Here is a 12,748-nt window from a genome sequence, read left to right as displayed (position 1 = left end):
TATCTTTGCTGATCGATCCCACAGAGCTTGGGGAGGCACCTGTGAGCTACACCAGACACATAAGAACAAACAGTGATTAAAGCCTCTCTCTTGCTCCTCATCTATTTCTCTAACCTTGTATCCAAGAGTTACCTTCCTCTTTATAACCTTCTTATGTCCCTCACAGTTGCCTCCCTGATGTCCCAATGCCCCACAAGGTCCCTCCTGTTCCAGCAAACTTTAGTAACATAGATTTTCTTTTGTCTCCTCTATTTAATACCCACAAGCTAAAGCCAAATTCATGACCTTGGTGATAACAGCTTGCTCCTCTCCTGTGCCTGGGGGCCCATCCATTTCTTGTGGTACAGCATCAAGTTGTAGCTACTCTGGTAGATAAGGCCGTCTTCACTTCACAAATAAGGCACCCTGCACAGAATGCACAATCAAGATTTTGCACAGCAAAACCACTCCACCAAGACTGTTAAAAGCACGGGAAGAAAGGCAACACAGATATCCAGGCTCTAGGACTTTATCAGAATAAGGGCGTAGCTTGCAGTGAAGTGGATGTCAACACAGGGTGCCATATAAACTAAAAGCTGCAATAACAAAGTTACAAAGAATGAAAAGAATCACAGAATCATTCAGGTTGGAAAAGCCCCTTGGGATCATTGAGTCCAACCCTCAGCCCGACTCTACAAAGTTCTCCCCTACACCATATCCCCCAACAGCTCATCCAAACGGCCCTTAAACACACCCAGGGATGGGGACTCCACCCCCTCCCTGGGCAGCCTATTCCACTCTCTGACCACTCTTTCTCTGAAAAATTTTCTCCTAATGTCCAGTCTGAACCTCCCCTGTTGCAGTTTAAAGCCGTTCCCTCTTGTTCTGTCACTAATTCCCTGGGAGAAGAGACCAGCACCAACCTCTCTACAATGTCCTTTCAGGGAGCTGTAGAGAGTGATGAGGTCTCCCCTCAGCCTTCTCCTCCTCACACTAAACAGTCCCAGCTCCTTCAATTGCTCCTCACAGGATTTATTCTCCAGGTCCTTCCCCAGCTTCGTTGCCCTCCTCTGCACTCGCTCCAGCCCCTTGAGATCTCTCTCGGATTGAGGTGCCCAAAACTGGACACAATACCCCAGGTGTGGCCTCACCAGTGCAGAGCACAGGGGGACTATCACCTGTGATAAAGAGGGTGAAAACAGAAGGAAAAAAATAGAGAAAATGCATCCACACACTCAGTTCCCCCCCATGCTTGTTCCACTGTGAGGAATAATTTGTGGACATTAAATATTCTGTTGCCATTTAAACAGGTATGTGCAGGCCACCATGCAAACTCTAAAAGTAGCAGGAATCCAGCCTTGGAAAAACAATGTGGTATTTTGTTGCTGTGCTGACTCTGGTGCCAAGTCCTATTATGCCACTTTTGTCCCTTGGCTGTTGTGACAGAGCCTGCTCCAGAGAGGAGAGCGTTTTGAAGATGCACGGACAGCTTTCATGTTGATGGTTAAAGGCTTCCACACAGGGGGACTGGCCCCTGTGACATCTTCAAGCTTTCATGTGTGAGAAAAAACATCCAATTACGTACATAGTAGTATGCAAGGATGCTTCCCTCCTTTATTTTTCTTTTCCAATGCCCGACAGTAACGCCTTCCTTCTGGTCACCGACCCCATTAGCTGCATCCTAAGCCAAGGAAATTCAGACAGCTGAGGCTATGGTAACATTTTGCCTATGTTAAAGCTACTAGAAACCAGCATATGACAGGTGAAAGAATTAAGTGCTGGTTTTAAGCCACAGCAGTGGAGTATTGCAAGGGTGTTTGAGTTAATATTCAGAGTGCAAATCCCCAAGAAGTCAGCGCTGCTTGTTACATTATCAGCGTACATTCACGCATCGCTGCACCGTTGCTTAGGCCCTGCAGTGACAAGCATCTGGATTTTAGCATCGCAGGTAAACTAAGCAGCAAATTTGCTCCTTCCTCTTCTGCTATACAACGGTAAAAATAGATATCGAGAGAGCAAAACTCACAGGGAGTTGAGAACTAATTTGCCTCTCCGGCAGCACCGTGCTTCGCAGGCAGCAGGTGGTGCTACGTACCCGAGAGCAGCACACTGACATTTCTGTGCAACATCACCCTGTCTTATAAAATTGCTCTCCTCGAGAAATTTAACTCGTAAACCTGTGATATACCACCGGTAAAGTTGGTGCACTGGATGGGACCCGTTAAGCCACGGATGGTGCAAATCTCATGTGTAAAGTGGCTCAATGCTAAGAAACAAGGTGATTTTCTCAGTTGATTTTGTCACAGAAACCATTGCCTGAATTGTTCCTTCTGGAAACAAACCTGTAGCTCCCCACTCCCATATGCAATCCAGGAGCTGAAATTTAAGTTGGGTTCCTCCTGATTTTGTACCCAAGAGTTTCAACCTAGAGTGAGGCAGGGAAAAGCAGTACGTGCCCAGTCTAAAGGTCTGACTCACTGAGGAGCTTCAGCAGGTGAGTTGGTCCAGAAAAGCACAAGTCACATCACCCAGGAAGGGTTAGGTACCTGGTAGAAGTCAAGACCCGAGCTGGTATTTATACAAAGCTCCCAGGAAGGAAAAGGATCAGTTGAACTGGTGGTATGATCAGCATGCAGAGTTTTATTCTCTTGTCTAACTCATGGTCCTCGTGAGGACCGCACCCTGGGTCTCACACACCACTTCAGCTCGAGTTACTGGTGACTTTGCGAGCGTTAGTTTGCAAGGTTGGCTCTGCTCTTATCAGAACCCCAAACCAAGCAGAGAAGCTCATGTTGCCACCATGACACGCTACATGCTGCTGTTACAGTCTGACCAGGTTCTGTTCCTCCTCTTCTCAGCCAGAAGCATCACCCAGGGACCCCATCACGCTCCTTAAAATGGAGATACCGAAGCACCTTCGAGTATTTCTGCTAAAAAGAAGACGCAAACCTAAGGCACCCGTCCTTCAGCAGCGAGCTCGGCACAGTACAGTCATACAGACGCTGCCCAAACAGAAGGGAAAGTCATGACGGCATTTCCCCCCCGTCTGCTCCTGATTAACAAGTGGCATTTCAAGGGACACTGTGGCCAGCCAAACAGGTCTGCAGATGCAGCAATGCTTCCGGATTAGACATTTTCCAAAGATTATTCCTTTTTAAACAAGCAGCTAAATTGAATGAGCTTTCTCAGCCGGCCACCAAGCCAGCAGAAAAGGACGTTACGCCACTGGAACTGGCTGCAGAGATCAAAGCCAGCTACTTATTCTATAACAAAGCTGAAGGAAAGGATTAGTCACTGCTGAAAGCCACAGGAGCTGGCATTGGCAGTGAACCCAGCTAAATTGCTCAGAAATGCCTACAAGCACACACCACCTAACCCCAGAGGAAGAGGAGGAAGCAAACTGTTGCAGGGCTTTTCCAGCCACGCAGAAAAGAAAGAAGAGTTGGAAGTTCAAGCTGCAATTTCTTAAAATGTGAGCACAGGTTGTGAAATATTGGTTTGGGCTGAAAAAGGTTTAGCCCCAAATGGGGGAAGCCCTTTCACAGCTCAGCTGGGTACCAGCAGCCCATGCAAAGCCCTTGGGCTTCCCAAAATAACCCAAGTGAAAACCAGTCATTACTGGGAAAGTGGGAGAGATGCTACACTGGCTCAAAACGAAGTAAAACCACAACACAACTGGATGATCCTGATTCAACCCACCCCCTCCAGCAATAAACCTCAATATGAAGTCAGTACAAAATCTCAATTATCAGTGAACGAGGGTAAATGTCACTCTTCCTTTGCAACCAACATACCCCGCCCAGCAGGCTCAGCTGGTGCACCACCATTCAGGTGGTGCCACCCCTCAGCCCCCACATCCAAAGCGATGGATTTGAGATTAGTAATGTCAGCAGCCACCCTAAGCTGTGCACGAAGGGCTCAGGACAGGAAAAAATAAAAAGGAATAGAGGCAACGTTGCTTGGAAATCACTGTTCGAGGTTCAAACACCCCTGTAAACAGATGAAGCATCTGTTCTCATGAAGCTATCTGCCACAAGCCTTTTTCTCATGTTGCTTGGACCTCCGCGGCCTTTGGCAAGCAGAGATCGCTGCACTGGCAACACAGTACTAAGCCCTCGCAGTTTGAGAGCAGCAGGTTCCTCTCTCTGGCTGGCAAAACCTTTACTTAAAGTGAGATGCTTTCTCCTTACTCTACTAAGGACAGAAAAAAAAAGGTGTTAAAAATGCACCTTTGTCCAGTTTAAGAGACAGACTGACCTGAAGATGCTGAAGCTGGATAGAAGAGGGTGCCTACAAGGGGCTGCGAAATATTTTTACTCAAGATTATAACCAAATTTAGGGTTCTCCTGAGCTCTGTCTTCCCTTTCCCTGTCTTCTCCCATCTCTAGGGTACAACCCACAGGCTGAGAAATGGGGGTAGGAGAGGAGGTAAAGGGAGGCTGCTGAGCACAGTTTGCTTTCCTGGCTGAGACTGCAACTCCTGGGGGGCTTTAAGGAACTTTCTGAAAGGGAAATGGATAATTTAATTGCTGCATTAGAGGATCTGCGGCTGTTTTGACTGCAAGCTGCTCCAGAGCTTAATCACCTCACTGATCAGGGCTTTGTGCTTTCCCCACCAAACCAAGGGCATACGCGGCACTGGCAGCCTTCTGAAATACATATTAAATACATTTAAACAAACAATCTTCAGGTAACTCTGGCTGTTCAAGCTTAATTCATTCTTCTAGTTTTTTTTTGATTAAAACCAGAGCGGAAACAGGGAAAATGAATCCTGTCCCCCTGCCCCAATCCACATCCTGCTCAGAGCTGCATGGAAGACAGATAGTAAATCAGCTCCAGAGGATCTGAAGAGCTGCTAAAACCATGTACCGGGTTTATGAAGCATCTGGGCTTGCATTTATGCTGCAAGTTTGCTGAGGAATTGCAAGCAAGTGCCCTACAGCAATCAGAAAGCAGCAGCACATCGGTGCCAAGCACACCACAAAGCGCAGCAGGAGCTGAATCTTCTTGGGTGCATCTTATTACCATTTGCGTGGGCTGGATGTGTGTGTGGTTGCCTGAGTGTTTTGTTTCATTTGTTTCCCCTTCACTTTTATTCATGTGGATGAAAATGCTGTCAAGGAATTGCAAAGCAAAGAGTGAGGTTTCTTCTGTCATCACCTGTACGCTATTTAGAAATCCTGAGCACGGAGATGCTGAAAGGGGAGGCTGGAAGTCTCTATCCCAAGATTGAGCCAGATCTCCTCCTTAATGACTCCTCCTTTATTCTGCCGCCGGAAATCTTTCCAAGATTAATGGGTGTGCAGGGGCAGTGTGGGAGCAACAGGCAAGCATCGCCACCTCACTCAAGCCCTAGTGCAGTCTTTCCACCTGTTCAGAGCAGGATTTAACCCAAATTCCTTTCCATTTTCCTTCCCTGTTCTTTCCAATCTTCTTTCCCTGTGCAGGAGGACTCTCGCCCTCGCTACAAGGGAGCAGAGCTCAACTGCTGGCAGGGATGGTGCTCCAGGCAGTTTTTGATTTCTTGAGTATATTGTGACTTTGCCAGATGCCGCAGACATTCTGAAGTACATATCTTGAATCAATGCTGCAGAAATCCTGCAGGGAGGCGCTCAGAAGTTAAGCAGTGGTTGTTGGTGGTGCTGGCAGAGTCACGCTCTCCAGGTTCTTCTGTCTGGGGGAGTTCTAATACAGCACTAGAAATACAAACACTTGCAGAAAGCAAGTTTTTGAGCTTGTACAAACAAGATTTCTCACTTACAACCTTTGTTTTTTGCTGCGATACTATTTAATGTGAGATGGGAACAATTTTTACAGCTCAACTCCAGCACAAAGGCACTTTAAATTAGAGGGTAATCTACCCACATCTGTTCCAGGGGCAACCCTGAATGACTACACACACAACTTTACATTAAATTGTATTTGCACCTAGTCACTTCAGGCTTGGTACAGGGCCAGAATATTTTATCAGAGACTCCTGTGCAGCTAAGGAATCTTACTGATTTTTTTTTTAGTAAATTATGCTGTCACAAGAAATCTACATCTAAGTAAAAGTTTCAAAAAATCAAATATATTCTGTAGCCCTGTTTATCTCATTATCCATGAAAGACTCAAAGATCCAACACAGCTTCAAGCTTTGCTCTTGATTAACTCCCAGACCACCAGGGAAAAGAAACCACATAACCTGTTTTGCAAGACGAAATCACAACCAAGCAGCAGTTTGCAAATGAAGTTTCAAGGAACTGATCGATGAACTAAGGTCAGCTCATGCTGTGAGGGTAAAGGAGGAAGCCCAGTTCTCCTTTGGGTATTCTGCTAGTACAAAGCCTCACAGCTAAAGCGTAGTCCTAAATCCCACACCAAGGCACTGCTGGTGGGACTTAAGACTAAGACTATGTTATGCTTCCAAGGGTTTTTCCAGCCCAGGACACGCTACACACATTGCTTTGTCTCATTAGGCTGCGATTTACCTCAGTAACCTTCTGGCTTTGGGTGCTTTGATCATGGATCGTGCTGACACACATGTGCTGCCGTCGCGCTGCTCCTCACGGTCAGATGGTGCCTGGACCCATTTCAATCGAAGTGGGGGCACCCAGCTCTGCACCCATCCACTTCTCTCTCCCTCGACTTTTCTCTGCATAGCTCTGTGCTTTGGGACTTGAACGCAGGGCAACTCCTTGCACCCCAAAGTTACTGGAACATGTTTACTACATAGAGATACAGCACTGCTTTAAGATCTGAGAGAATTAAATATTCCCCATCAAAAGACACTTTTTTCCCTTGTAAGAAAATCAGATTCACAGCTCTGCAGTTTCTTTTGACATCAGCAGTCATAAGGGCTTGTGTTTCTTGCCAACCCCACGGATCCACCTGCTTCTTCCCCTGGCTAGCACATCCCACGTCTCAGCCGCCGAGGCTCAAACGGAGCCTCGCCTCTGCTCCCCAAGTTCCTGCTGCCCTTCTTCACAGCAGGTCTTAGGATCTGTCACTGATGAAGCCCAGGTAAATTTTTATATCACTACTGTACTAAACCATCCATATAGATGAATCCTACAGACTGCCAACGTGATTTCAACACCCAGTCTGGAGGTGGACTTAGCAACAAGCGCTTCGGTGGGATGGATACCTGGAGGCTGCAGTGGGCTAAGCTTCCGATGAGAGATCCCAAGAGACCTGGGCTTTTTTAAAAAATGAAATTTAGAAAAATGGGAAGAAAGCATAACTATTATCAGACCAATGCACTCCTTCGGAAAGGACCCCAGCAGAAGCTTGCTGTGCTCCAGCCATTCCCTGGCCCCTGGCCATGAGCACAGCGTTGCCATTCAGCATCCCAAAGCAGACACAAGACAATTTCCTCCTCTTGAACCAAGCGGTACCGAACATCCCCCATGGCCCACGAACTCCAGCATATGGCTCAAAGGCGACACACAGCAACACATGTGTGTCAAAGTCCCAAAAAAAAGCCCGTGGGCCTCCAACATAATAGATAAGCAGATGAGAGCAGAGTAAAAAAAAAGCCATTAACTTCCACCAACAGAAACATATTTTTCTTTCACAAATAACACCCATTAGCAACTCCAAGAACAATCCCCACTCTTCAGCTCTGAAGGAGTACACGGTTTTTCAGCAGACACAATGCAAAGATTTTGCAGAATTCAGGCATTCAACAGGACTAATGTGAAAGATTATTTTGCAATTATCCAAGCAATTTTCTCTCCTCATTGTCCCTGGACCATAAGGGTTTTTAAATGTGAGCAGAAGGATTTATTCATCACAATAATAATAAAAAGAAATATTAAATCAATGAATCTCTTTGCATGAAGCATAAAGCTCACATTGCTATTAAGCTTAGTAGCGTCCTGTCACATAAACTACACGCAGTTTGCGTACTTAAGTACCATCTCCCTCTTTTATTTTTCCCTTCCCTAATTTGTAAGGCATTATCCTTCCATTTGTCCTCTAAATACAACTGGATTCAGACAACACAGTGTTGCTTCTTGTTAGTGGCTCTATGCCCATGCTCTCTTTACGAGGGCACATGGAGATTTATATTTAATATCGTTAACAATGGCCAGTGCAAAAAGTTATGCTGGGATGACAGATAAGTCCTAAAATAAATACATACATAAGTAAGTAATAATTTAGGCAGAATTAACTCTTTACAAGCAACACTGCCAATATATGAGTAGCTGGGCATAAAAATGAATGTTGGTCCTTGAAGGTGTCACTTCTTCAGTTTGGCCGGGCAAAAAAATATTCAACCCAAGCCTAAGCAAAACTCAGTCACAACCTTTGGAGCACGGAAGCTCTTATGGTCATGCTGGCCTTTGCTTGTATTTCCTTCACTGCCATCCCTTGTAATATAAAGTGATAAATGACTTTTGAGGCCCTTGAAACAGGCACAGCTTCAGTGGGTCCCTCTTTTCTTTCTATAAAAGATTTATCTGGTAAAGTGCAGAAACAGTCACTACTTACGTATTTATAAGGTGCCAACTGTCCTTACAGTGTGACACTTCAAGAGTCTAAGCAAAGATTTCCAATAAGCAAGAATCTCTAGCTTCAAGCCCCGAGATTCGTATCAGGCTCCATACAAGCAATTACTCTTTCCCGAGTGCTAAACACCTGGCACCTCTAAAGATCCCGTATTTTTACAATTTAAGCTCTCCTGCGTAACAGCTCCTGTATTTCACAACCCAAAGGCCATCGAACGAATTCTCTCACAACAGCAATTCATCTTGCCTAAGTTCATGCATCCACAGAGCACAGGCATCCACCTCTGAACATCGGCCTCCCTTCAAAGCCAGTGGAGAGAAACTGGCATTTCTAGAGCAGGAGCCACGGTGTTCTCATGAAAACACTTAAAATGGGTCAGATGAGTCATACCTGTAATCTCCCTGTTTTTCTCCGATGAGAAAGCATCCAGATCAGGTACAGACATCTACAACCATGTGAGATGAATGCTGTCCTAGATGACTTAAGCTGAGCTGACACACTACAGAAGAGCTACAGCCAACTCTAATGCACAAACCCCACCAGGCAGCAAGACCAGAGTAGCTACATCTTTTTCTTACCATGATTGGGACGCCAATGTCTGGCCACAAGAGATCCTCAGAGGGAAGCTTGGGAGAGTTCCACACTACCACAACTTTATTTAAGTACGGGAGACCATTGAGCCTTTCTAGGGAGTTCATCAACACTTCCTCCCGCTCATAAGTCAACATCACTACTGTGAACTGCTCCCGGGGGACGTTGCCACCCAAAGCAGCCTGGAACTCCTTCCCAGAGCCACCTGCTCCTCCACCAATTGGTCGAAATCCAGTCCCAGACCCCAAAAATTTTGCTTCTGATGGTAAAACAGGGTCAAAGGGAGTATAGGGGAAGAGGTGGAAAGGCCCTGGAGCAGAATTCCAATTCCGGTAGATGTCCATTGCAGTGAGGGTGAAATTGCGGAGATATTTGGGAGATGCATAGGGTGGTTCTGTTTCCACAGGCCCCAAGTCCAGGTCACCGTTGTCTGCCATATTGGGGTCTGTACCAGCAGCTTTGCCAGACCGGTGGGGAATCTCCACAGCAGTTTCTTCTCGGATAGGAGCAGCTGGGATTTGGATTCGAGTCCTTATGATAGCTAAGACTGTGCTGAACACGTTGTCGGAGGTGGAGAAGTAGGTCTCCCACAAGAAGCGGCCCTGCCTCCTCATGGCAAGGAGATCGTTGTCAGAAATGCTTCTCAGAAGAAAGTGCACTTCTGTGATACGTGGCTTTGGTATAATTAAGGCTGCCTCGTTCCACCGGATCACATCATTATAGGGTAGCTGAACTTGCTCTCCGAGAACCACCGGGATGGCTCCAACTTCCAGAGCCTCAAACAGTCTCATGGCACACCCGGCGGAGATCACTAAATGGGTGTCCCCTGGGGTGATTATCAGTGCAAAAGTAGATAGCTTCAGTAGCTCTAGTCTGTCATCCCTTTCTCCACACAGAGCCCACTCAGTGGGCAGACTCGCCTTAGGCTGGTTCTTACACGTAAACTCCACCAAAACAAAGTCCAACTTGCTGTCCTGAACAGCCTTCAAGGTGGTGATGATCCGATCGTCATAGTCAGCTGGGGCATTGCCTTCTATCTCCTCTTCAAAAGAGCGAACCTCTTGCAAGCTAGATCTGAGAGACTCGATCTTCTCCCCCTGGAAACTAAACAGGTATTTACGCTTGACTGGCACCTGGGGCGGGATTTCTAGGAAATTGGGTTCAGACATAGCGTGGACCAGAGGCGATACCACAATATCAAACCCTGGTCGATACTGCACATCGTAAAAGGTGGACTGGGCAATCATGGCCCGCCCAGTGCTGATGTTGTAAATGAAGTTCTGCGTTTCCGATTTCCTTGATAAATTGATGATGAGATGGTTATGTCCATCAGTCCTCCAATATGGCAAAGAGTGCAACTGTTGCTCTAGTTCAGTAGGTTTTGGCATTACAGGCTCTTGCATTTCCCCCACTAAAATTATATACACACAAGCAATATTTGCATTTTCAGTAACATAAACATTAGTTCTGACAGTCGCCTCAAAGGCTTGTTTGATTAAAGGGTCTAAGGAACTACCAAAAGGGTAATCGTCACTGTTGTAGACATAGACTGGAAAGCCAGATGTCAAGGGGCAGCGCGAGTAGTCAAAGCAGTTGTGTAGTCTGCAGTTCCGGTTGGATTTTGGCAGGGGGAAGGTCACATCATCTTTGTCTGGCAGCAGCCGGATGGGCAAGGAGAGCTTGGGCTGGTTCTGAGCCATCAGCTCTTTGTAGGAATGCTCAGTCTGGCTGATGACGTTCTTCAACTGCAGCAGGTCCTGCTTGGCATTTTCAATGCTCTTTTTGCAGGCCTCGATCTTCAAGTTGAGCTTGGCGATTTCGCTGTTGAGCTCCTGCCGCTTGGCCTCCAGCTGGAGCAGCTCCTCGCTGACCGACTCGCGGATGCGGCACAGGTCTTGCACATGCTTCACCTCGCACAGCTCGTTGCCAGTCCGAGGGCCAAAGATGCGCTTGCCGGCATCGTCCGCGTCATCGATGGTGGTTAGGTAGTAGTGGGCGATGAGGGGAAAGAAGACGAGGATAATGAAGAGGGTGAAACTAAGCCAGGTGAGCCGGATCCGACTGGACCATCTCAACACCCACGGCTGGCCTCCGTTCCCCACTCCCCCATTCCGCAACATCGTATATCCAGTCATGAGTTCAAAAGTCGCTGCGCGCCCAATCACGTTGGATCAGTAGCCATAACCAAAAGAGTTTTTATAGCGAGTCTCTCTCAAAAAAAATTTTATTGTGCCTGCTTAACGAGAAGCCAATAGAAGGGGAATTTCATCTTCTTGTCGTGCTGACGGCTTTTCTACAGTCGTTTTGCTGCAGGCGCAACTTTTGATCCTGTTAGACTCAATCATTGACCTTCTCACCCACCCCCAGCCCACCCCTGGTCTGTGGGCAACCTTTGCTGGAAGTGTCACAGCGTTGTCATGGTGATTCAAAGTCTCAACCGGCAGAAGAAAAACACAATGGGATCAAGCCAAACTCTACCGCTGCTCTCGACATCCTGTATTACCATCCAATGAATATGCAGAGGCACCAGCCATTGTGGAGAAGGAGCCAGAAGAGACTCGTACGAATGTCAGTCTCTCTCATCGCTGCTGCGCGGCTGATGCTCTGCCATTCCTACAAGGGAACAATCATAGATTCAGACAATGCAAACAAAACGACCCCCTAGTGACCTAAGACATTGCTGGTTTTTAAAAGCAACCGTCCTCTCTGCGAAAGAGCAACCTTCATACATGTCTAAAACCTCTGGGGTTAATACCAGTAAACCTAAGAAAGCGATGGGATTCATTAGATGTGGACACATGGCCTTCTCCGGGCACTCTGCTTTTCATTAGGGTTGGATGCTTCGGTGGCCAGACCAGAAAAATCACAGCCTCTGGATCTGGTTTCCTCTTTCTGCCGCTGTCTTGCTGTGTAACTTTGCAGAAGCTGCCCTAACATCTGCAAGCCCCTGTCTCCTCATGTATAAAATGGAGATATTAATGTACACCTGCTCTCTCCACCCGCCTTTTAATGGCATGTTGTGATCCTGGGACACAGCACTGTTGTGAATTTGTACTGCATAAATGAGTGTAATCACTATTGTTCTGGTCTAGTGTCTCGAGCTGATGAGGAATTTTTAGATGAAGTGTTTTGCTTTCATTTCCTGCTGGAAATTTTTGATTCATTGCAAGGGAAAGTTTACAGGGAACGTACTCGTGTTGGTTACGATTACCTCTGCTGGCTGGCTGCATATGAGAGAATTTCTGGTCAAAACTGGAAAAGGCTACACTGTACATCAAAACAAAGATGCCCAAGTTAGGATCTGCTGGGTACCGCACTACCCAAGCGGTACCAGCTTGCTTAGACATGCCTTTTTGCTTGGAAAACTCTGCTACAGCACTGAATGCCTACCTAGCGTGGGCATGAAAATCAAGGACGTGGCAAATTCAGCTCTGAGTCTTTGGTCTATGTCAACAGATTTAAATCTAGGCCGTGTGAATATGCTGCCACTAGAAACTCTCCCTTCCCTTTTATTAGCATCCTCTGAGGTACCTAAGTTTCTGGGATATGCTTTCATATACTGGACTTCCCACATCACTGATGAATACAGTGCTGGGCTTAGCGTTGACTCTTGCACAGCCTCAAGAGAAGCTTATTCATTTCCGCTTCAATTTTTAATTAGAGAAAAGTCATCTACACTGGTGAC

General features: G+C 46.6%; 1 protein-coding gene across 4 annotated transcripts in view; it reads right to left on the bottom strand.

Moving 5' to 3' along the window:
• EXTL3 (exostosin like glycosyltransferase 3) overlaps positions 1-12,748 on the bottom strand; it is a 134,591-nt gene that overhangs the window by 26,893 nt on the left and 94,950 nt on the right. For all 4 annotated transcript variants that reach the window (XM_074861324.1, XM_074861321.1, XM_074861322.1 and 1 more), the window contains one exon: positions 9,051-11,676. In XM_074861324.1, coding sequence (XP_074717425.1) covers positions 9,051-11,198 — 2,148 coding nt within the window. In that variant the 5' untranslated portion in view covers positions 11,199-11,676. The remainder of the gene's footprint in view (positions 1-9,050; positions 11,677-12,748) is intronic.

This window comes from Strix uralensis, chromosome 3 (genome assembly GCF_047716275.1).
Source record: "Strix uralensis isolate ZFMK-TIS-50842 chromosome 3, bStrUra1, whole genome shotgun sequence".
Taxonomy (NCBI): domain Eukaryota; kingdom Metazoa; phylum Chordata; class Aves; order Strigiformes; family Strigidae; genus Strix; species Strix uralensis.
The sequence above is the reverse complement of the archived record's forward strand: the minus strand, read 5'-3'. Positions and strand labels throughout refer to the sequence as shown.